At 38.8% G+C, this 24,994-nt stretch overlaps 2 protein-coding genes across 2 annotated transcripts; both read right to left on the minus strand.

The window, feature by feature from the left end:
• Nucleotides 1-12,133: 12,133 nt before the first annotated feature.
• Nucleotides 12,134-12,741, minus strand: LOC108161593. Its single transcript, XM_017295879.2, has 2 exons — nucleotides 12,636-12,741; nucleotides 12,134-12,563 (listed from the first exon to the last, which is right to left on the minus strand). Exons 1-2 carry the CDS (start codon nucleotides 12,661-12,663, stop codon nucleotides 12,202-12,204), a joined length of 390 nt encoding a protein of 129 aa, XP_017151368.1. The 5' UTR covers nucleotides 12,664-12,741; the 3' UTR covers nucleotides 12,134-12,201.
• A 4,265-nt stretch (nucleotides 12,742-17,006) lies between these two features.
• Nucleotides 17,007-17,657, minus strand: LOC108161490. Its single transcript, XM_017295763.2, has 2 exons — nucleotides 17,521-17,657; nucleotides 17,007-17,451 (listed from the first exon to the last, which is right to left on the minus strand). Exons 1-2 carry the CDS (start codon nucleotides 17,546-17,548, stop codon nucleotides 17,087-17,089), a joined length of 393 nt encoding a protein of 130 aa, XP_017151252.1. The 5' UTR covers nucleotides 17,549-17,657; the 3' UTR covers nucleotides 17,007-17,086.
• Nucleotides 17,658-24,994: the final 7,337 nt, after the last annotated feature.

The following is a 24,994-nucleotide window of genomic DNA, read 5'->3' on the forward strand; positions in this document are numbered from 1 at the left end:
TGGGGAAGATTCCCGCAGATATGAATGTATGTATATGTTTGTGACCCGAAAAAAGAATCCTTTAATTGAATTAAATTTGTATCATGTTGAACCCTTTTTTTGTGTGTGTTTTTGTGTATCTCTGACCTACAGACCAGAATAAACAATGTAACTTCAGCCCACACACAGAAACACAGTTACTCGTGTCTACCACACAAATATTTGTAAAACGTGTTCATCAACAGGATTGTTGACAAGGTCGTTTACTGAATAAATTCACTAAGCAAAATGTTTTTATTGGATTTAACTTTCCTCTGTCCGTCTCTCTGCAGGTGTGTTTATTGTTTGCTTGATATATTGTTTATTTTTGTGTGTGTGTTTATCTAAAGGATAGGCTACATCTACAAGATACAGTTGTTGCCTTTGATAGTTTGTTTGGCTTAATGGCTTTATTATGGTTTATTTGCTTGGAGATTTGATACACAGGAAGAGGTATGGTATACAATAATTATGGTAGAAGTCACCAAATTTATAGACCAATTAGTTTTTGTTTGTTTGTTGAGAATATCTGTTAGTTCTGTAAGACCGAAGAGGGTTTATTAGGAGGAGACTTCTGTGGTGGAGAATTCCACTATTATGGTACGAGAGGCGTATGCCTCGAATGATGCCAAAGACATGTTAAGACCTTAAAAGAAAAGCTTAGACATTTGCGAGTTGAGTTTTAAATTCAAACTAAATTTTATTCTTCAAATCCGAGCCCTATTTGTGGTTTGACAATAAGGTAGGAGGTACAATTTTGTATTCTATAAATATCGTTAGACCTAAAGCAAAGGATACATTTTACTGCGGGTGTCTATCACTGTTGTTTTAGGACTGCATTGGTTAAGTGTGTTCTCCAATTGTGCTTTTTTGTAGTATCTTTTAATGGGTTACAGATCTTTGTTTACACCCGAACAGCCATTACTTATCTACTTTATTTGATTTCTCTAGAGATCAATTTTTTGGATACATTAGAGAATGAACAGACATTCATTTCGAAGGACTTGAACAGAGACCATTCTTAGTGTGTTATAAAACGGGGCTGATTTACTAAATAATTCGTATCTTTGACATTTTTTGCACAATTTTAATGATTAGTAGCTAATTTTATTGAAAATCAATGACACCAAAGAGCTAGAGAAGCTAAAAATAGAAGCTGAACATACAAAAAATATTTCACAACAAATTACAAAGGTAAAATGGTAGAACTTTGCAACTTTGGGTCACTTTGGGTGATAGTATCTTGAGGTACAGTCGGAGTTCTCTATTACGGGCTTCCATACAACGAAGTTTTCTATATAACGAATTTATTTCCAGAACACTGTAATACTATATCTGACAAAAATACTACTTATATACTACAGATTTTCTGTATAACGAATTCCCCTTGAGATTCGCTATATGGAAGTTTGACAGTATATCTATTCTATGGACAAGAATCAAAAACCCTGTGAATGGTCCTACAATTTTGAAGTTGAATTCATTATTTTTTGTGCAGATGCCCCAAATCGGGGTTAATGAATTTTTAAAAAATATTTTGGTGGCATAATATCTTTGAATAAAAGTATGAGGAAACAGGGCTACAACATAATGTTTGTTTCGTGCAAAGTATATTCAAAAGTGTTCACTGTGTTGCACAGTGCTATTTATCGACATATACACTGAGAGAAAAAAACCTGGAAATTTAATATTTACACTGAGATTTTAAAATGTGTTGAAAGAACCCCCTGGTTTTTGGGTGCCAAAGTAAGATAAATTCCTATAAGTAAAAGTTACAGAGCATCTCCAAGATACTAAACGAATTTAGGGCTTCCAACTAGAGGAACTGGCGGCTCCTTTAGTTATTGTTATTTGTGGTGGCTGTTTGGGAGTGGGGACTGTCAAGGCGACACCTCGACAAGTTATCACTGCATAATTTTCCACGGGGCTGGTAGAAGGCTGTGCCAGGCAACGATGGGCGCAAAAATAAATAAAATTTATGTTATTTATTTGGTAATTTATGCATGTAACAGGGCACCCATTTTGGGTCTTCTGTCAATCACTTTGACAGTTGTTTTAATCATTTCTTTGCTCTCTCTTTTATTGGGAGTTTACTCTACGATTGATGGCAGTTCGAGGGTTAATATCCCCTCCATTCGATGTCGTTTCTAAAATTATCTAAATGCACTTCCATTTTCCCCCCACTCGACCATTTTCCTGCCTCTCCGTTGAAAGCATGTGAGTTATATGTGAAAATCCAATTGGGAAATCAAAGGCCCTCCATAAAATTGCATTACCATTGGGGGCTTTAGACAATGGCTAGGGGATAGAGATGGAGATGGTGGCGTGATGGAAGGTTTACTGGGAATATAACAGTTTTTGGGAGGTTGGTTACCAGTGAGACCTGTGGTACCTGCCAGACACCTAGGACATCCTCCACACCGACACTCTACCATCTCTAGAATGTGGAATACACTTGGTGGAGGGCTAAAAGTTATGCATATGCATTTCTTTTGTTCAATCTCTCTCGACCGGATTTGGCAAATTGTTTGCTGGGAAAACAAAGGAGAGAGGACACCTCCAGAGGAGTAGAGCCGAGCAGACGTTGAGGAGGAGGCTGCTTAGCCTTAGCCTTAGATTTAGCCCTCAACAATCCTTCCAACTTCCTTTCGTGTCGAAGCAATTTATGCTGCCTGTCTGCCCCCTGCCCTGCCCTCCCTCCCCCTGGGGCAATTGTCTGACTCGAACACTCCCCCTCTCCTGGCGTGGGGGTGGGTGGAAGGAGGAAAGGAAGGCAATCTTCTGGCTCCTCGCCTTCTTTGTGCAGTTTAAAGGTTGAGCGTAGTTCAAATTGTTTGCCAGGTATTTTCATTGCACCACTTTTTCCCAGCTATTTGATCTGTGATTGAGCTGAATGAGCAAATAAACTTGTAGCCCACCCGAAGAGGGACGACTCCATGGAGCTGTGGAGCAGTGGAGCAGTAGCAGTGTGGCATGTGGCTCTGTGGCACAGTTGAAAGGTGAATGAGCTCAATGGGTTTGCGGCGGGCCAACGTTTAGCTATTTATCTATGAGATGTTATTCTTCAAGTGTTTGATTGAGTTTTCGCTTTTCGGATTAATCAGTGGTGATGATAGTTCGAGTGGGATTTAATTATTGCTTGATAGATAGACAGATAGATTGATGAGTGTTTAGTGGTTTTTATATAGATAAAACTAGTTGAAACGTGTCTGCATACAAAAGCTCGCTGCTCTAGCATTAATTTTGTTCGATAAGCAGGTGTTCAAACAGCCAAACGACAGATTGTTTTATTTATTTCGCCTATAATACTGAGCCGATTGCAACCAAACTCTGCAATCTAGTAGATAATTTGATTCTTTATTATTCTACACTTAAGAACTTCTGGTATTTTCAAACTTGTGGATAAAATTGGAAATATAAATAGGATAAACTCCTGATTTCCCCGGATTTCTTGCAATTTCTTAGTAGCAGACTCTCTCTTTTCTTTCTTCTAGATAAGAAACCCATTTATACTCTTTTCGCTAAGTATTATACCTCTTTTATTCGCATCCGCTCATTGCTTCAAGTACTTAAAACAATTTATCAAAAATTATGCGACAAAATACGAGTACCAGTAGTATCTGAACCATGTCAACGTTTCAATAGGCGACCCGGCCCCCTTTGAAATTTATGGTCAATGCAGGCCGGCCCCAATCGTATCCTGCAGTGGCAGGATACATTTCTCATGTGTTGCGTTGTGTGTCGTGTGTGGCCAGACTTATTAAACGGCTTTTAAGCGCCAGCTTTGCGGATACATCCCTATTATCCTTGGAGAGTGGAAATATTTTCTATAGATGGTTTAGATTTATGTGCGGTCCAAAATAAGTTTCATTTTGCGGCTGTTTTGTCGCCAAATGATGCGGCATTTTGTCCAGATCTGATCAATATACTCGTAAATAAGGCAGGAAATTATGTGGAGTGCTAAGGAAAGAGATGCATTAGAATTAGAGTAGTTTTACGAGGATTTTCGAAATGGAAATTAGTAGATTGTTTAATATTTCATTTGCTATAAATGTACGTATTATATCTCTTAAAATAATTCGGAATATTATTATTATTAATCCTTAAATTCCGACTAGGAAAGGGGAGTATATACATATATATTACTTCTGAATCAAGTCAATTTTAATACCAATATCTAGTGCAAAAGTTGATTAAATAATTCATATATGAAATATAGAAATTTCATGAGATAAAGAAAGATATATATATATTTCAAAGAAAAAAATCATACTATTTTCATTTGAATTTGTCTATGATAAATTGGTAAGAGTATTTGATATTACCACATTAATTGATAAACCAATATCACAAACCAATTCTTAAGACAATATTTTTATTATTTATTAGATCTAATATTTAATATATTTCGCAATATTTTTTTTTATATTTTCTGTAAAGTTCCGGGATGTTTTTAATATTTTTCTTCCAAACATCCGATTGTCAATGGCTTCTAACCAATCCAATTCCTTTTCATGTCATATCGAAGCATCCTTACAAATTTCTAGTTCATTAAGTGATCATCCCATCTATCGGACATGCCCCATCTTTTATGGTTTCGCAGGACCTCACCTCATACGTTTCTCCGATACATATTCAAACACATTGAAAGCCTCTTTTTGTTGTGTGTTGTGTCCCTTAAGGCCAAAGTAAATTTGAAATTTATGAGCCTGCTCTCTCTCTCTCTCTCGTTCTAACTGGTAAAAGGAGCAAAACAGGACATCCAGCAAAAGCAGAGAAAACCCAAGGAAAAAAAAAAACAAATAGGACCCAAAGCTGTTTATGTGTTTCGAACGTGTTTCGGCTGTCAGGACAGTTACATTTACACGCAGCTTGGCCATTTGTAATCCCCCATCCCCCACTCAAACATCCCCCCACCCCAAGAAACTTACATGAGAGGCATGCAGGGGAAGGGGGCGGACAGGAATGTAACCCAAATTAAGTTGTTGTGCCCCAAATGTGGCAAAAGAAGTGGAAAATTATGTATAGCATCCATAGTAAGCCGCTTTAAAGGCACGAGAGTACGAGTGTACAGTGTTCCTTGGCAGATAACAAACAACTGTAATTAGAAGAGACAATGAATGTTCGTTCTCTGCATAATTAAACAGCAAATTAAGCATTATCAGGACTACCACACACAAGGACACACAGGCCTCCTCGCCCTCCTTTCTGCACTGTGGAAAAACTTGTCCCAAAAGTGTACTCCACTCGACCGCAATCAAATAAAAGGACATTGTGAAATATTAATAACAATTAAGTAGGCAACAAGTGTGGCCTGCGGGGTGGAAGTGGGGGTGGGTGTTGCCTAGTGACCTTCAGGGACATTTCATCATCTTAATGGCGGGGGAGGGACCCTAGCGGACAACGAATCTGTGACAATGCACGCGCGACACTCAAATTAGAAAGCCCTCGAGATGTGGGGGGATGTGTCCTTCGGCTTAAGCGGCATGCCCACCTCCGCCCTCGCCCTCACCCTCACCCTCTTTGCCACCTGTCATTTGCGGTGTGGCCTGTCAATGGCACTTAAGCAGGAGGACACACATATTGGAAGGACACAAGCGGACTGCGAGAGAGAGAGGGTGCAGGGTGCAGGGTCTTGGAAGGAGCATCAAATGATGAGCAAGAGGCCGCCCGCAGGTGGTTTGGCTTTTGATAGAGCTCCATCTATATAGAGTCCCTGTAGAGCCTTCTGTGTGTGTGTGTGTGTGTGTGTGTGTGTGTGTGTGTGTGCAGTGTGCATTTGTTGGATAGTGTGATTCGAGAGTGCGGCTAAGCAACAGTTTATTGTGGAGTGTACGGAGCGGGCGGGAGCTGATTGAAGAGTTTCAAAGATACGAAGGGAAATGTTTTCGTTGATGCCAGTGGAAAATTATTAGGAAAGTGTATCGATTTTCCGACTTCTAGGATATGTACTTCGCTGAGGAAATAAATTTTCGCATGCATGCAGTAACAAATATTTACAAATTTATCCTAAAAAATATCCTAATATCCTAAATATTTTTACATATTATTTTTCTATGCAAATCTAAAAAAAAAAAACCGCAATATCTCTGAAATGTTATAGAAAACGAATTAGAATTAATACAATACAAAAAATATTATTGCATTAATTATGGAAATTATAGAAAACAAAATATTACCATAAATCATTGTATATTTGTGGATAACCCAAGTTTTGATAGATTTCCTTCAGCAAAATAAAGTAAAAACCCCTTGCATATACCAAATGGAAATATAATTTCCCAACCAAGAAAAACTTCTCTTGAAACTATTCCATTTCCTACCATAAAACATATTCTGGACTGCCGAAAATTTATCGAGCACCCCAACCGATTTTCAGCTACACCTTTCGACCCCCATAATCACAGCAATTAGCAATTACTCGGCTCTCTACCTCCTCCTTCTGCCTCTTAGCCCCTCCCTAGACAGATTCACACCTGCCCAGGCACTTATCCATTTTAATTAGACGCCACACCAAAAGGCAAATTTTACCAAGGAGGTCCTTTTCCTGCTGTCTCTGTCCCTCTCTCTCTCTCTCTGCCACTCGCTCCTATCTTTCTGTTTGCTTTCCCTTTTTGGCAGATGCTTCGACTGTGCCCATTTCTAATTTTCATTTTAATTATTACGAGTATTATTCTGGAAAATCAAGCGAGCGGTAAAACTTTGGCAATTCCCATACTCCCTTTTTCCGTATCTCTTCATTTTCATCGAAAAAGCCCTGGAGACGACTCTCTGGTGTGGCAGCTGTTGCCATTTTTTGCCACCTTCTGCCTTGTGATACCCTGTATATTTTTGGTAAAGAAGAGTATGATGTATTCAGAGAAATGTAGGCAACACGATGAGTGTTTAAACTTGAAAAGATTTATAATAACAATAGATCTAAAAAAAAGTTTTGCTAGCTCACACAAATAAATAGCTTGTGGTAACTACAATTTCAAAGATACAGAACTGTGCTTTGTTTTCATTAGAGCTACAAATATTTTTTAATTAATTTATAGATTTGTTTGCCATAGGACAAATATAAAAAAAAAGTAGAATAAAGAAAGCTAGAATGTTAATTTCTTTATATTTTTAATTATGTTATTTTTTTTCATATAAAATATAAAATATTTCCCAGCGCTACAAGCTTAAACATATTATTATTGTGCTAGTCACTTTGACTTTAAAACTCATTGAAAAAACTTTCTTTCCTTAAATCGAATACTTAAACATTACTATTATTATTTAAATTTTGTTCTATAAAATATTACAGAGCTTTCGGTATTATAAGTGTAATTTAATATTATTTTATATGCGAAATTTTATAATATTTATTATTATTATTTTTATAAGAACTTGTTTTTTTTTATATTTTATTTTACCAGTAATTTATTAAATTTATTATGTAATTTGTATTTAATTATAACATATTATATTATAATACCCATATCATTATTATTTTTACTGTGTTTTTAAAAAGTCTCTATTTTTTATAATTGTTTACTAAAGAAAAGGGCTTTTCTCTAGATAGTAGGGTATGTTTGTAGTCGAATTTTTCGTCATAATGGTACTTCCTTGTTTTTGCCACCTGTCATGGTCTTTACCTTCCTGATTCCCTCCTTCTCAGTGTCTTCCTCGCTTTGGGGTCTCTTGGGCTCTCGTTTCTGTGATAGAGCTGGTGTCTGTGTGTGTTATCATATTTCACGCCTATTAGCGTTTTAATTTAATTAACATTTATGGCGACAGTTTGAGAGTCAGCTACCGTAGAAATACTGGTAGAAAGCATTCAGAAAAGGGGTTTTTTGGGGGGGTTTCAAATGCAACCTAAGACATCCCTTTGAGGCCTGGGGAGAAGAAAACTTTAACAGTTTTGGCCCTGCCACACCTCAAAGTCGTAACAACTTACTTTAAAGTATTTTTTTTTGGCCACAAAAGCAACAAAAAATTGCATGTGTGTGGAGCTAACTTGAAACTAACTTTAGTGCAACTTCATTGCGAGCAGAAACTCAAACAAAGTGATATTTGTTACCGATTCCGGAAATAATTTCACGTAACTATTTGCACGTAGTGCCCTCCTCAGACGGAGGCGGATAGACAGACAGACAAACAGACAGGCAGACACGCAGAGACAGAGAGAGAGAGAGAGAGAGTAGACAATCAGACAGATGGGGCATTCCTGATAGTAAGTTCTGCCACGCCCGCTTTGGGCTTAGATTTATTGGAAAGGGCCATGAGTCAGAGCCAATTTGAGTGGGAAATTACATCCGCCAGTAAGTGACCAGGCCAGAAAATTACACTCGAAGGATATACACCGCCCCAAGCTTTGGGGCTCCTTTAATTGTGGGGAAAATGATGCCCGAAATGCGGAGCGATTGGGTAAAACCTTTCCGAGCGATGGCCATGGTTTTAATAACTTCATTAAATTAATCCAACCGAGCGCACAATCAACGAGAGTGTGTGGCAACAATGAGGCAACGATGAAACGATGCGTTGTCATAGCAGCAGCAGCAACAGCTCCGCTCCCAGCTGTAGCTACCGCTTTCCGCTTTCCGCATTCTGATTTCTGCTCTCTGCTCACCGCCATCAAAACTATCAATCAATTTTCCAGAATTTTCCCCTCTCGTCAGGGAACCTGTGGTTGTTTTTGTTCAGTTTATCTCTCTCTCTCACGGTAAATGGGCTTCCATTCAAGTTCAGTTTGGTGTAAATACAAATTAAATTATGTGTGGTTACCGATTCGATATTGATATGGCTGTTGATGTTGGTGTCTGATGGCATGCCTAAGCCGGCAGTTGATTTTGGGTTCGGCAGTTGTTTAGATAAGCTTAAACAATGCATACATACATATACATATATTCATATGTATGTATATGGGTGTATAGAGAGATGGAGAGACCGCAGACTTGCTCCGTCTTTCGCATTTGTGGTATACTGCCATGCACTTGAATAGGTACCGTAATTTTTTATTGTTTTATTTTACTGTTCTATGAATCGCTAGTTGCTATTGTCATGTGGATGCTGCTGACTCGTAGAAAAAAAGTGTGTGAGAACACAACGAAAAGAAGAGAACACGGCGTGCAGCGACTTGCAGCGACATGCTGTCTGCGAAAACGCGACCGGCCATCCTAAGAGAATAAAGCTTGGAGGTTGATTGAAGGTCATATTCAAATGAATGCATATGCATGCATAATTTTAGATACTCGCTCGCAATTGCAGATGATAAAATTATATAAGGAGGTCCGCTCCCCCGATGTGCTCTCTTTACGGGTCTTATTTTGCTCAGTACAACAGAAAACTTCGTTGTTCTCTCTCTCTCTCATCAAATATGCCGTAAAAGCGCTCTCAGTAGTGCAGAGCGTAAAATAAGACCCTAAAGAGAGTTAGCGGACCACCTTGTATAATTTCTTGCCATTCCTACCCTCTTTTATTCTCGTTTCTCTCTCGAAATACTCGCTTTAATCATATGGAAAAACTGGACTTTACTCTACAGCGGACCTCTCTTGTCAGTATCCTTACTTGTCTATTGATATATGTACATATGTGGATTTCCGCCAAATTTCAACTACGATAAAAAAAACATTAAAACTCACTAAAAACAGATTTCCATATCCTTTTGTCTCGATATTATTATCTTTATTTATGAAATTAAAACAAACCCAAGTAATTGATTAAAATTTAGCAAAATTTCACTTATTCGTTATTTTTTTTGTATTGTTATAGTCATTTCTTTGGGTAACTATTATCTCCCATAAGAGAGTTGATTCTTGATAAAAATTGCTCCTCAAAACCTCTCCAGCTAATTGAACTATCTAAAAAAAATTTAAAAAATACCTCCGCGGACTTATACAAAAACACTTAATATTTCATATACAAATATGTACAAAAAATATTATACAAATGTTATATTTGAGGCAACCAATGCAGCGGAGGATGGAATCGAAGATCTACATAAATCTATGTAATTCTAATAATGCTTATTACAGCCTTTCCCCAATTTCATAATTTTTTCTTTTTTCTTCTTTCTGTTAGATATTAAAATCCCCCCAAATTAAATAAAACTCCCCACAAAGCCCTCTATTTTCATTTTGCTGTCCACTGTTTTCATTAAATTTCCACCTTAAAAAGAATCCCATTTTATTATTTATTATTTAAATTTAAGTGCTTTTCCACTTTAATAGTTTCGTTGTGTTGTTTTCTGTCTCCGCCATGGGTCAAATCCCGTAAGATAGAGAATGGCTTTGGCCTGAAGTTCCGCTTTTTGTGTTTTCTTTTTCTGGCCACGTTTCTCCCCCCCGTGTTAACAAACAAATACAACAAAAGCGGCGGCAGGCAGTCAGCAAATGAAGAGGCTGAGCGGAGAATAAAAGAAAAGCGTGGAAATGGGAAACGATGGAGAGTGGAGAGTGGAGAGGGCATTGTGCGATGCGAGACGAGGTGCCATTGCAATGCCGATGCTCGTATTTTACCTTGGACTGCAGGCAAGCATGAAAATTTAATGAGCAGCAACAGAGCAGGCAGGCAGGCAGGCAGGCAGGCAGCATTTGCAAAAACCTTTGAAGTTTCAATTCGGATACGGGTGTTCGGAGTTGGAGCTGGGAAAACTTTTGAGCTCCACATGATTTAATCGAGTTATTGCCCAGGATACGAGTATCAGCAATTAAATGCCCTGGCCTCCTGACTTTTGAGGCAAACAATTTAATTTAATAATTTCCACCCCTTCAAAACGCTATTTGCGGTTTCAGTTGTCGGTTCACATTGTTAGACATATTACACAAATTGTATTCAAAGTGCTTACAATACGAGTAATAATATTCCGTGTGGAGTTTGGTTGCATTTCGGTTTTTGGTTTTGGTTTTGGTTTACTTTGTTGCATAAACAATTATGGAAGGTCCTTTGTTGGAAATTGATTTGCGGTGCATCATTTTCAAATCAAAAAAGGCGATTTACGAAATATTTAGCCGTACATTGGTCCTTATTTTTGGAGGGAAAATAAAACCTCTGCCAATTAGCAAACCAATTAGCAGCTGGAATTAATTGACTCCCAAACTCTTTCCATTAGCAGCTCCTACTTTCGACCTCATTCGAAAAACTTGCCACTGCTGCACTCCTCCACTTGCCACTTGCCACTCCCCCATTCCGCCACGCTCCTGCAATCGAAATCAAATGCTAATCACAAGGCAAACTTTCAACTTCATTTATCTTCCGACTGGCCGGACCACCAGAGGAGTAGCTCTTTCAATTAATTCAAGACCCCGTCCGCAATTGGGATTATCTATTATTTGCATAATCAAAATGTCAAATTAAACTAGCTTTTCTAGTGGTAATTTTCCATTTCAGACTTTTAAATTCGATTTCCAATGCGAAAAAAGGAAAAAATATCACAAAAATTGTGTGTGTGGCTTTTTGGAAATGCAAATTTTATTGCTCATACGACATGTGTTCCCCCGCATACGGTACGTGCCCGATTGCGGATGTGTGTGTGGGTTCAGAATTTTTCAGAGTTTCGGTTTCGATTTAAATTGGTTTTGCGTTATTTCTGGTTCTGCACACATCTTCCGCATAGGATGCAGGATGCAGGATGCAAGAAAACAGATAAAAATGCGACTACCACCGGCCACATGTCAAATAGTTGTCCAAACGTGACGGTCAGGCATTCCTATTCTGGCCGAGAAGCTAATGCAATAAATGAATATTTATCAAATGAATTTGATCGATATTAGCAATAAATTGAGAAATTATTGCTTACAGAAGAGCATGGAGGAATGGTGGGAGGTCTTATTCATGAAAATGTGATCCTGTTCGCAAGGTATTGCCTTGGTTTTACGAAAAACTTTTGCTTATGCATAAATTTTCACCCTCTCTCTCTCTCTTTCTCTCTCTCTGCGGTAACTGGGGAAAATTGAAATGTTTAAAAGCGCATGAAAATGTTGTTACAACTTTCAAGTTTTTGCGAGAATGCAAAAAACTTTTTAATGTGCGTGTGTGTGAGCCGCCTATTTGTTAAGAGCATTTCTATGAAATGTTCAAGGCTTTTGTTATGGAAAGTTTCACTGGATTATAATCAAAAGGCGGAATAAAATTAACATACTTTAATTTAAACACTGTAAAAGAGTATAATGTATTTACAGAAGGATTTATATGTATAAATAAACTATACATTTGGATTTAGGCCAGGCCAAAACCCACCAAGAAGCCGCCGAACATGGCCACGCACAGCCGGCTACTCCCAGCCACTATTTCATAGACCTTTGTCAACTGTTCCATTCTCGCCTCCGTGGACTGGGGATTGGGGACGGTTGGCAGCACACGGACACTACGTCCTTGGTTAGATTGGTTCCTTTGCGGCACGATCGTTTCTACGGCGCTTGTTTTTATCACTCCCGCCTGGATGGCCAGCTGTGCAACCAGGATCGATGCTCCTGCCACAACGGCCACGGTCTGGCTGGCCTTGAGCAGCACGTATCCCGTGACGAAACCCGTGCCAGCGCCAATGGCAATCTGGGTGTACGGTGACAGCCTGCTGAAGCCTTCAAGAGCAGAGGTCAGACAGTTACCGATGGGCATTCTATTGATTTTTATTTTGAATTTTGTTTACGAACCATCTTTTGTCAGAATACTGTTAGACATTTTCTCGGAATTTAAGGCTTTTTTTCGATTGGGATAACTTATGCCGAATAAAATATGAAATGGATTTCCCGTGAAAGGAAATTCAAAGCATTACCTTTTGATACTTGCCCGAAAACGGTGTTTCCTGGTGGGGTGTCTTCTATGCACATTTCATACTCCTCTCTTTCTCTATGCACTTCTCACACTCTCAGCTTCCGCTCAACTGTGAAAATGACCGCCAGACCGTGCCGACAGAACATCAAAGGCCCAGGCCTTGGCCCATGCAAGAGTTAACACTGTGTGTGTGTGTGTGTGTTTTTTTTTTGTCAAATTGCCAGACTTAAATATTTGACGAGGCTTAAATTAATGAAAAACCATTAAACGGTTTTAAATTGTCTGAAAAAGTCATGCGAATTTTCCCGCCTATCAATTAGCCAACAATATTTTTGGTGGCATTTTCAAAGCGATTGCTATTTGCTTTTGTTTTAATTAATTTTCGAATGCCTCAGGTAGACAAATATTCAATTATTGATGAACGAATTTCACAGTAAAATTGATTTGTAATGCGTTTCGAAACTAGCCAGCTTCCAGAGTTATTTTATTTGTAATATCAAAATAATAATTGCGAATGCATAATAGAAATATTGACTTTCTTGGAATTTGTTGCATAAATATTTAGTTTGAGTGGTTGGTAATTAAGCTGTACAATATGAAGGTTTTCAATAGAATTTTCATGAAGGAAAGACTTGATTCAAAGGAGGTTTTCGGAGTGTTTCAAACACCCAAAAAGTGCACTTCTGCAGTTCTAGTTCCATTTGAACAGTTCAATTGGAATGCAAAAACTACGCTTGAATGCATTTCGATTTTTGGGTCTTTTTTCCACGGGCTTTTATTTAATTTATCGTTCAATTATGCGGCCAGGCCACGCCCTAACCTCTCCAAATAGCAAAGGACTTCAGAGTAGAGCTCTCTCTCACTCTCTCCCTATCTGCCTCTCGTTTTCGAGGTGTTTTCCCCCGACGCTTATCGCAAACTGAAAATCAAATTAACAATGAGCACGCAAATTGCCACAAATGACTGCGGGAAATGCAGAGGTAACGGGTAGCATGGGGCATTCAACTATTTTTCCTACCGATAATCTAGCCGGGCGAGTAATGCAGTGCTTTAAGTGCTTTCGTCCAGAACAATATCTCAACCTCAGACCCGGGCCCCATTGGGGATTCTTTGGCACAAAAGAAAAAACAAAGCAAAAAGGAAAACTAAAGTGTTTCAACATTTAAATTGACATTAATAGGAAAAGTAAAATGTGAAAACTGTCTGATACTCGTTCTGCTGGAAAACAAAGACCACACACCCACACATGAAATATAAATGAAACAGTAACTTGCAACTTGACCATAAAACGTAGAGCTCAAGAACACCCCACATCCCCCCTCACAACCCCCTCAGACACCCACACACGACGAATCCTCGAAGTAACGTAACGTTTCAATGCGAAACGTGTTTGCCATGCGGTAAAATCTTTTGCCCGAGGAAATTTCCTTTACTTTACTTTCCCCACAATTCTTTTACCCGTTTTATTCTTTTTTTACTTTGATTTTTTATGGCTATAGTTTAATGTAGGTGTTTTTCTGTATACTTACATTACGTGAGTTCTGTGAAGGATTTCCATTTTGTATGCAAAAGTTGAAGAGTTTTTCAGATCACCCCAAATGATGGGTTATTCTTGAAAGCATTACGAGTATGTGGCCATGAAAAAAGGTGAAACTTCCCTGCCATCGACAAGTTATCGCACACAACTGTACTTTGCTTTGAGGGATTTAATATTCATATTTTCGGTGGATGTAAGGCTTTAGAGAGAGAGATGTTTAAAAAGTATTTATAGGCATTCTCAATGTAGGAAGAAGTTATGCCAAAATGTAGTTATAACGAGTGGGAACGTTGTGAGTTGCTGCGGACACCGCAACTCTACAGTTATACCCGATACTAAGTCAGTATGGCTCTCCTCCGGCAGACGCCGCTAATCTTAAACGACACGACAAAGAGTGCGTGCGAGAGAGACAGAAAATCAGTCTAAGCGTGACGTCGGGCGCTGCGTAGCCAGTGCAAATTGATTTGCTCCTTTTGGCTATAAAAATTATCTGATCTGGTCCAGATTCAGCAAACTGATAGATATGGTCATTATCTTTGATTCTGCGTTTTTAGTTTTCTCGAATGTGCATATTGTGGATGCAACAGATTTTCGTTCTTTGTGTGGGCGGAAGGGGGTGAGGTGAAATTTTGAGATACACGTTTTATAGTAAGATCTAACAGGAGTGCGGATACGAAATTTGGTTACTCTAGCCTTAATAGTCTCTGAGATTTTTGAATATCCCCAGATTTTCGTCCTTTGCGGGGGCGGAAGGGGGTGTGGCGAAATTTTGAAACAAACTCGTCTCGGTCCGATATATTAGGAGTGTGGATACCAAATTTGGTTGCTCTAGCTTTTGTAGTCTCTGAGATCTAGGCGCTAATGTTTTACTCTAAGCAAAGCCGCCTATGCTACGTGTGTGTTAGAGAGAGACAGGGCGAGAAAAAATGAAATTGTTTTCTTGATGCTGGCTATAATAATAATACGATCCGCAGTCTTAAAGATATGGTCATTCTCTACAATTCTACGTTTTTGGTTTTCTCATATCTTTAAAATTGTGGATGCCATAGATTTTCGTCCTTGTGGGGGCGGAAGTGGGCGGGGCGAAGTTTTGAAATATTTTTGTAGCAGTGCTTTATCACAGAAGTCTGGATCCAAAACATCGTTACTCTAGCTCTTATAGTCTTTGAGCACTAGGCGCTAATAGGGACGGACAGACGGACGGACGGACAGACGGACAGACAGACAGGGCTCAATCGACTCGGCTATTGATGCTGATCAAGAATATATATACTTTATGGGGTCGGAAACGATTCCTTCTGGACGTTACACACATCCACTTTTACCACAAATCTAATATACCCCAATACTTATTTTGAGTATCGGGTATAAAAACTCTCTTAGAATAAATTCAAATTCAATACTAAACAAAATTGTACAAATAAATAAGTAAATACAAAATATATATTAGATAAACTTAAAAATTAAAGATGAAATAAAACAATGTACAAAAATATAAAAACTAATAAATTAAATATACCATGCGATAAGAAATAATAAAAAATGCCACAAAACTGTACTTTTAAAAAATTAATAATTTTAAAATTAAATACTACTGAATAAATAAAAAATGTAATAACTAAAACTAAAACTAAACAAAAAAAGTAGAAAATAAAATATAATTATTAAAAGTTTGAAAAACTGAAATTAAAGCATAATAGAATAAAAAATACTGGCCAAACAACTTAATGAAAAGGCATATATAAAACATAATAAATAACATAAAAAAAGAGAACAAAATTTAGAAATACAAAAAAAAAATAATAAAAAAGCCTTTAAAACTTAATAAATAAATTAAGATAAAAAAGATTTACCTCGAAATTTTCCCAAAACTGTAGATTTTCTTATAGATTTTCAGTCAAAAGATTTAATGTCTTTTTCGGAACCCAGAATAGTTTCAATCTTTGCTCAAAGCACAATACATCTTCGACCACAACATTATTCATGAATAACTTATATATTGCAAGCACAACTGTACTTTCCACTTTGCACAACTGCAAAATGCTTCCACTTCCTTTGGTAGAGTCAATTGTGCGTTAAGTTTTACATGATTGCATGCTGGCAAATTGAGTTTTAGGGTTCTCCTTAGTATAAACTTTTCCCTACAAAAATACACACAGCAAAGAAAGTCAACGTGTGCGTATGCGTAATACTTATTCAAACAATTCTAAACGCCACCATTCCGACCCTTCCGACCATATGTTTAATGTGATGAGAGCGCAATGGAAACAGCACATGGAGAATCTGTGGAACCCGTTGCTGGATGCCTGATGCCTGTTGACATGTTGTAAATTTGAAAACAGTCAGTGACCAGGGCCCCAGTGTCCGTCAGTGGATAAAGAGTTTAGCTCAGAGTTGGTTCAAAGCAAACGAGATGCACTCCCATTTGCTGTTTTACGAGAACGGACACGAGTACGAGTATTTGTTTGTGCGGACCAGTACAACAAATTAACTGCGGTGAGCCATAGGAGACAGGGCGAGAGTTGAAGGGGGCGAACCACGTTGTTAGTTGCAAGTGAGGAACGCAGCTTTGTGGCTGCCACGGGGTGGTCCGTGTCGAGTTAAATGGTTTGTCTGTTTCGGAGCATTAATTTAGATGCAGATGGAAGCCATATAACTGACAGATATCTGAGAATCAAAACCAAAAGATTGGTTTAAAGAATACTCCATAATATTTTCGAGGTTTTTGCCTACATTTCCCTGGTTTATACTTTAATTTAAACATTTAAAAAAAAATTATATATTAAATTATGCTCAGGCCAGTCCAAAACCCACCAAGAAGCCGCCGAGCATGGCAACGCACATGCGTTGACTTCCAGCCAAAAAATCACGGGCCTTTGTCAGCTGTTCTGTTATCGCCTCCCAAGAATTTGAAGAGGCAATGTTTGGCATCACATGGATGTTGCCTGGATTTAGTTGGTGCCCGTGCATCACGATCGTTTCGACTTCGAAATTCACCAATCCAGATTCCATTGCCAGCTGCACAATCAGTATCGATGCTCCTGCTGCAATGGCCACGGACTTACTGGCCTTGAAGAAAACGTATCCGATGACCAGACCAGTTCCCGCACCAATCCCAATCTGGCAATATGGTGATTGCTTGCCAAAGCCATTTAAAGCTGGAATCAGATGGAATTACTTACTGATGGACATTCCATCGATTTTGATTTCAAATTTCGTTTACGAACCTCCTTTTGACCCAAAATTGTGTGACATTTTCTCGGATGCTGTTGCTTGTTGGCGTTTTTCTTCAACTGGGTGCCTGGTTTCGAACGGAATATAGATTGGATTTTGGAATGTTTCCCCTGAAAGAAAACTCAAGGCAATAGGTTCTCTCATATTTTCATGAAACGGCTCTGTTCTCTGAGATTCCCTGTGCCTGTCAGACTCCTCTGCTGAGGTCTCTTCCATGCCTGTCAGACTCCTCTGCTGAGGTCTCTTCTATGCCCCTCAGACTCCTCTGCTGAGGTCTCTTCTATGCAATTTTAATAACCATCCAGCCATGGCCTTTCCACTCCACTCAGGGCCCTAAAACCGACAGCAAAATTATGCTAACATGCGGAAACATGAGATGCAGCCGTTCTCGTTAACCAAATTGTTGTGGAGACTCAGGAAAATTTATGTTTTAACAGTGCAGAATTGTGTGGATGATGATGGATGATGCAATCCAAGGGATGGCCAGACCACAGCTGCAGAAATTTCCTTTTAATTAGTCATTGGATACGCCTCAGCACACCCACCTGTTTGCGGTATCCTGGAAAATGGTTTCAAATGAAAATGCTGATAAAATGGAGGTACTTTATTCGGGTCTTCGGGTCTTGGGGTCTCCCTTTTATCGCTCCAAGGTAAATGCCCTGTAAATTATGCAAAGCAGCAAACTTGGGCAACTATTTTGGACATGCAATGCCATCTACGGGAAAAACTTTTATACGAGGTGCGTGCTAGAAGACGGAAAAAAAGAAAAAAGGGAAAACATTTTCCTTTCGCTTCTAAATTAGTGGCACACGCACAGCGGAAGAAGGTACCATACAATGGTACCCGAATGTCTCCTACATTTTGCATAAATGCATGGTCTGTCTTTACTTTATTTTAGGGAATTTTTATGCATTTCCTACGTGACTTTTTCTGCCAAAAGCAAATTGTTTTTCCTGTTTAATAAATGAATTGCGATGAAATGCTGGCTCTAAGGGGAGTTAAAAGTTTCCTATAGCCCTGACTTAATGAGACTCGGCATGAGATCCATCTCTGTGGCATCTACTGTTGCTGCTGCTGCTGGTGCGGTTTCCAATTTCGAAGTTAATTTCTCATTTGATGATTTGCCGTCCTGCTGTGGCCTGCAGTTGGCATGACGATGACGCCACTTAATTAGCAAGAAATTCAGCAGCAAAATCTGAAACAATTTTCCTGGACGAAACGAGAAGAAATTGATTTCATTGGCATTCAGTTTTTGCGTTTTTGGTTTCATTTTCTGTTGATTAATGTCCTGCCTTGGAGCCGAATGGTCCACTGAATGCATTAGAATGCAGCCCAGTACCGAAATGGATTCTATTAACACCCCACTAACATAGCCCCAGGAACACGCCCCCTACACCCGTTTCTGCCTACATGGGGCTTTCTTTTTGGTGCTGCTGCTGCACGAATGTGTTTTGCCTTGATGTTGCTGCCTCCATGAGTGTCGCCTGTCTTCAGTGTAACACATGTCGCCACTTAATGCGTTGAGTGCATACAGAATGAGGCAAAATGCCAGAGCTCAGAGACGGGTTTTCGTTGGAAGGTTAGGGGGGCAAAACTGGTCGGTGCTTGGGGGTGGGGGGCGTGTAGTATCGTGATATGTGGCGCCAGCTGACGCCCCCGCTGGCTGAATGCAACATGAAGCCCGCCCAAGTTGTCATGTCGCCTTTTGCTTCCAGCAGCTGACATCGGGCTCTGGCTGATACCAAGATGAAAAACACTTTTCCAACCTAGTATCCATTTCCAAATTGATGGGATTTTAATCTGGTCTCCTTTAAGGAGAGAAATTTAAGGAAACTTTCGGCACTTTCCAGCACTCATTTTTATTGTAATTAACCTTTGACTTCTGTTACTACTTCATAGCTCTGTTGGTTGTTTGTTTTCTCCGTGATTTTACAGCCTTCAACATCATAATTAAGCAGCAAATTGATTAATTGTCTGTTGGCTGTTGGCTGACATTTTTTGGTCGGCACTGAAAGTCCATTGAAGTCCTGGCCGCCGGCAGGCGTCAATTAATTCGAAAAAAGTGGCGAAACCTCTGCGGTAATTGCTGTCCATTGCAATCAATGCAGTTGATTGTACGCCACGCCTTTCCCCCCTCTTACGTTTTATACGGATTTTCAGGCTCTTGAATTCTTGGGATCAGCAGCATATCGAGGGCGGCTGAGTCGCCAGGATTAATGCTGTGAAGGGGGTTCTTTGCTGAGCTAAGATCGCAATGCTATTTTTAAAGAAAGCCACATTTTGCACTATATTTCATTCCATTTCCATAGTCTCTACACTGGCGATCAATGACATGGACTCATGGATTTGCAATAGCAATCAAGCAAGGTAAAAATAAATCTGTAAAAAATAAATAGTTCCTAATTTTTATTTGTATTTATTTAAAACAAATTTATAAACCCAAAGTAATGGTATTTTTTTTATCAGGAACTTAAAATTAAAGTAAACATATGACCAATTCTTTTCAAAGCGCTGCATTAATTATTATTTGTATACAAAAATTGTAAAATTAAATACAATTCAATTTGTTTTAATATTTAAATGCATACAAAATTATTTTTAATTGGGCTCATATTTCATCTAACTAAAAAACAAGCTAGAATAAAAATATTATAGTACATTTGTAGAAAATTTATTTGATTGAAATATGAAAATATTTTATTTAAATATTAAATATATTTATTTTAATTATAAAATATATTTAATTCAAATTTTACTCATCCATTTTAATATTTCCATTTTTTTCATAAATACATACTTAAATTGAAGTGCAACTAGTCGGGGGTCAGGGTTTTTCTTCTTTAGTATTTTTTAATTTAGATTCACATAGATTTAGATATACAATATACATACATATACGTAAAAAGCATCCCTAAACGTTTTCTGTAACGTTCAGATCAAAAGAGAAAAAGGCACACCAATTGGGGCAACATTTTGATCTTTAATTCACTTCCTTATCACTCGGTATGTATTGGATTGAAATTGCTGAAATGACTAACATAACGACCGTGCAAATATTTAATTTAAAAATACAAAATAAGCAACAACTATAACGTATACTATCCCTTTACATATATGTATGCAAAAACTATTTAAACTGTGGGAGCAGTAGTTTTCTTTAATAAACCATGTATATATCCATCTGCTATTCTAGAGCCTCATGCATCATCATCAGCAGTCATAGTCCTCTCAAACGAGTATCTGTCCGTCAGGCAGGCTGTCTGTCAGTCAGTTGGCTCGCAATGCCATCGCAAATTCAATTAATCGTAATACAAGGGCAAAGGGGCAGTCCCTTGGGGCAAGTCCCAACTGGCAGGGCACACACAGCAACACGCATTAAAAACCGGGTAAGCCCCAAAAATCTCGTTTTATAATTTTGACTGAGTTGCAATTTCGAAATGCCAGGACAAACGGTGGCCCGGGGATGACAGGGGAGGGCCAGTCAGGAAATTAGAAACGCATGCCACTTGGTGACCAGGACACAAAAAACCCCTCCCCCTGCAGCGTGGGCGGGGAGTGACGAGTACAATGCAATCCAAAACTCAAATGTGAGGGCGGGCAACAGTTGCATTTCCTGAGTGGGCGGCGGGCAGATGGGTCCAGCAATGGGAACGCCGTGTGTCGGTGTCGGTGTGTGGGCGATTGCCATTTCCGCTTATAAATAGCACGGCCGCAAGGGCTACTTTCGTATAACAATCTTGGCCTTTAGTTTAGCAGCTTTCTTCTTGTATATCCATTAGGAGACCCGCACTGAACAGATCCTTTAAACATCAAAGAGTTGAAGGCGCAGAAACATGAAATTCAATTACGATTCACAGTTCCAACACCCACCCTCCGCATAAATTTGTTTATGGGGAAAATCCCAGCGAAAGGCGACAACATTTTCGACGGGGCCCCCCCAGACAGGACGCCCCTAAAAGCTGCTGTTTCTGCCGCTGCAACTGACACGAAAAGTCGAAGTCACAGTTGCTCTCGCCACATGCTGCTCGCCCGGTTTTCCAGACTGGGGGACTGCCAAGAAAAAAATATCCCAAAATATATCCCCCAAATATATATGTTTACGGCTAGAGTTCAAAGACTTTTGTTTGTCTTTTGATGGGGTGCAAATTGAAATTGAATTTGGCCAGGCTTAAACAAAATATTTTGTAGTCGCGGTGGCCCTCCCCCACCCCTCCCTCCATTACTCTTTTTCCGCCCACCGCACGACACGACGCGACTCTCACATGGTCTCTCGTTTGTAAAAGGGCAAACATTGGCAGGAAACGCGCCTGAAATATTTCTGCCATATAAATCATAACAATGGCCATATTGTAGATGTATTTTGCATACTCGTACGCGAGTACCAGGGCAGGGGAAAATGCAACGGAACGGCATTTTGCATGCATACACACCACAAACGAGTGTTACGAGTACTGGCAAACAAAAATCAAAATCAAAATCAAATGCAATATAAATCTAACACAGAAAACGGTAGCCAGATGCTTCGGGACAGGGACAACTTTGGTATGAACTATGTCCCCAGGCGAATGACAGTGACCAGAGATTTTTGTGGGGCTCCTTTGTTAATTTTCAGCTCTTTGAAGATATGTTGTGGAGTTTTTAATAGTTGTAGAGCGAACAAAAGTGTTTTAAAAGCTTTAGAGGAATGAGAAGGTTTTTAGCAGATCTAAGGAAATAACTAAAGGATTTCGAGTAAAAGGGAAATACTGTATAATGCTTATAAAAATAAATTAAGGCACTTAAAAAAATGAAATATATATACAAAAATTATTAATTTTATACTTCAATACTAATAATTGAACAAAACTGTTTCATGGCATTTTCACTAATTAGGAAAATATAATTAAAGATAAATAATTTATATTTGATACAAAAATGTGGTTCAAATGTACAGAAGAATAGAGTTAAATTCCTCTACATTTTTATGTGAAATTTAAGAGTTTTTAGCAGATCTAAAAAAGTAACTAACGGAATTCGAGTAGAAGAGAAATAATGGAATTATATTTTAGAAACAAATTAAGACATTAGAAAGAAAGGAAATATTTTAAAATAAAGTATTAGTTTTATATTTCAATACATTTTAATTGGAACTTTTAGTACATTTCAAAATAATTTATCGATATATTTTAGTTTTAATTGATAAACAAATATCGGTCAAATGTGCAGGAAAATATAGTTTGGTGTTTCTACAGTTTTCTATGAATGAAATATTTATTTATGATATTTCCATCATTTGCAAAAGGATTAAAATATGTTTTTGTGTTTATCGATTATATTCGATAGTTTTAGATAAGAAAAAAATGTATTTGAAAGGCTTTGTGACACCGACAACGATATTTGAATAAGTTATATGTCTCTAATTTCTATTTAAACATCGATCATCATTAATTACGCCTAGATATATTTTTGTCTTATAACCCTCTACCATTTTAGCCCCCAGAGTATAAAAAATTCGTGGCGCAAACAAAAGAAAACTTTACTTACTTTAATTTCCCTTTCCGTGGCGTGGAAATATTTTTATTTTCCCTGCGTTTCCCCTACCCTGCGACCCACGACAGTTGCAATAAATTGTCAATTTTTTGAAATGTTTGCCATGTGTAGGCAGGAGGTCGGGGGCAAGCTGGAGGCCAATTTTATGGCCATTTCGGAGCTGATTTAATGCGCTAAGCGAGCGAGGATTAGCCAGTGTCGTAAATCTGCCGTTAGATGGGGCGTTATGGTGTCACGACACAGGACACAGAACACAGGACTCTGGACGGACGCTGGCCGACACTCGACGCGGCCTTTTTCATAATTAAGTGGCGCATTGTTCAGGCCAATGCGAGTGGACCCTTGGGCTCGCTCGCTCGTCGCCTTGTAGGATGCAACATCTCTTGTAGCATCATTAAGACACGTGGGTGTGTGGGTGTGGGATCATCATCTGCTGCTTAACAGACACTTGAACATCACACGGAAAGCTGAAAGTGCAATTTGCGTTGACAACATAAACAGCCAGAGGTGCAGAAGAGCCAAGAATAAGGCTGAGGCTGAGGCTGATGCTGAGGCCGAGGCAGGATGTTGCAACTCGAGTGGAAGACAGCATCAAGGATGAGCCGCGGGTATAATGCACGACATGCCTTATGTAGAGCTTGAACGGGCGAGGGGGACGTGGTGGAGAGCCTGAAGGAATGAGATTGCTAAGCACGCTCTGTTACCCACTTTGCATGAGGACCCACGGGGCACCAGAAGATTTTGCTTCGCCTCCGTCGTTTTTTGGGTGGATGACGATGAGGTGCAGCATTCAGCCCCATGCCTCAAGTGTTTTTCCTTTTTTGCATACGCTTAGGCGCAAGGCTATCCTTCCAAATGGATCTCTTTCTTTGCAGATGCCAGAATCCCATTATAAATGTCAAAATGTTAAGCAGAAAATGCATGAAAGTCAAGTGGCGGTGGCTCTTCAGGACAATTAGAAGCGCCCAAAAGTCAGTCCATTGGGGTCCATTGTCCCTGACTCTGTAATATTTCATAGCGAAATGCAAAACAACAAACGGAAGAACGGAAGGAACCCGGAGGAAACACAGAGACAGGACAATGCAAAAACTACAACAAGTGGTTAACACAACAAGGCAGAGGACAACGGACAAAGGACATGTGTAGAAGTACACTTTCCTGGCCAAAGCAGACTGTCAGAGAAAGTCGAGGACTGTGCCCCTGCCCCAGGATACAGATAAATGGCAAAAACATAGGAAAAATGAAACCAAAAAGCGGAGAGAAGGAAACATTAACAAATATGTCGAGTCGGTCATCCGGACACGGTTTCCTCCGCAGCATCCTTTAGGGGTTAGTCCTTCTTGGGTGCCCAATAAACTGGGGATGGGGTTTTTAAGGAAATTTTTCTTAATTCCCATATATTAAAAAAGGTTTGTTTTAGGCTATAAATTAATATAATTTTGTCATTATTTTATTCTTTTCTTTAAATAATTATTACGTCATTTTAAATGTCAATTATTCAGGGTTGCTTTGGGAAGTTATCGGCTGAATATTGTATAAAAACATGCGGTGAGAAAAAATGGATGGGAAATTGTCGTAAATAAAGAAATAAACAAATAAACGGCAAACCAAAAACAATATTAATATACAAACATAAATATTTATATTGTCTTTGTCAAAACCACGTAATCCATCTCAGACTCTGGCTTAAAAAAAAATGTAAAAGAGTCTGGAGCCACTTTTAAAAGCCATCCGCACAAAATCGTGTACCAAATCAATTTTAAAATAGTCGTTTAAAGGCTACCCAGCTATCGCTTACCAAAACAAATGTCTTCTGTATTTTACTATTTATACTGTCTTTGCCAGAGATTTTATTGGTATTTTCCATTTATTAATACTGAATATTTTGTCTTGATTTTGGAAAGCTTTGTATAGAATGCATAATTAAGTCTAAAACTT

The sequence above is a fragment of the Drosophila miranda genome, chromosome 4, assembly GCF_003369915.1.
Source record: "Drosophila miranda strain MSH22 chromosome 4, D.miranda_PacBio2.1, whole genome shotgun sequence".
Taxonomy (NCBI): Eukaryota; Metazoa; Arthropoda; class Insecta; order Diptera; family Drosophilidae; genus Drosophila; species Drosophila miranda.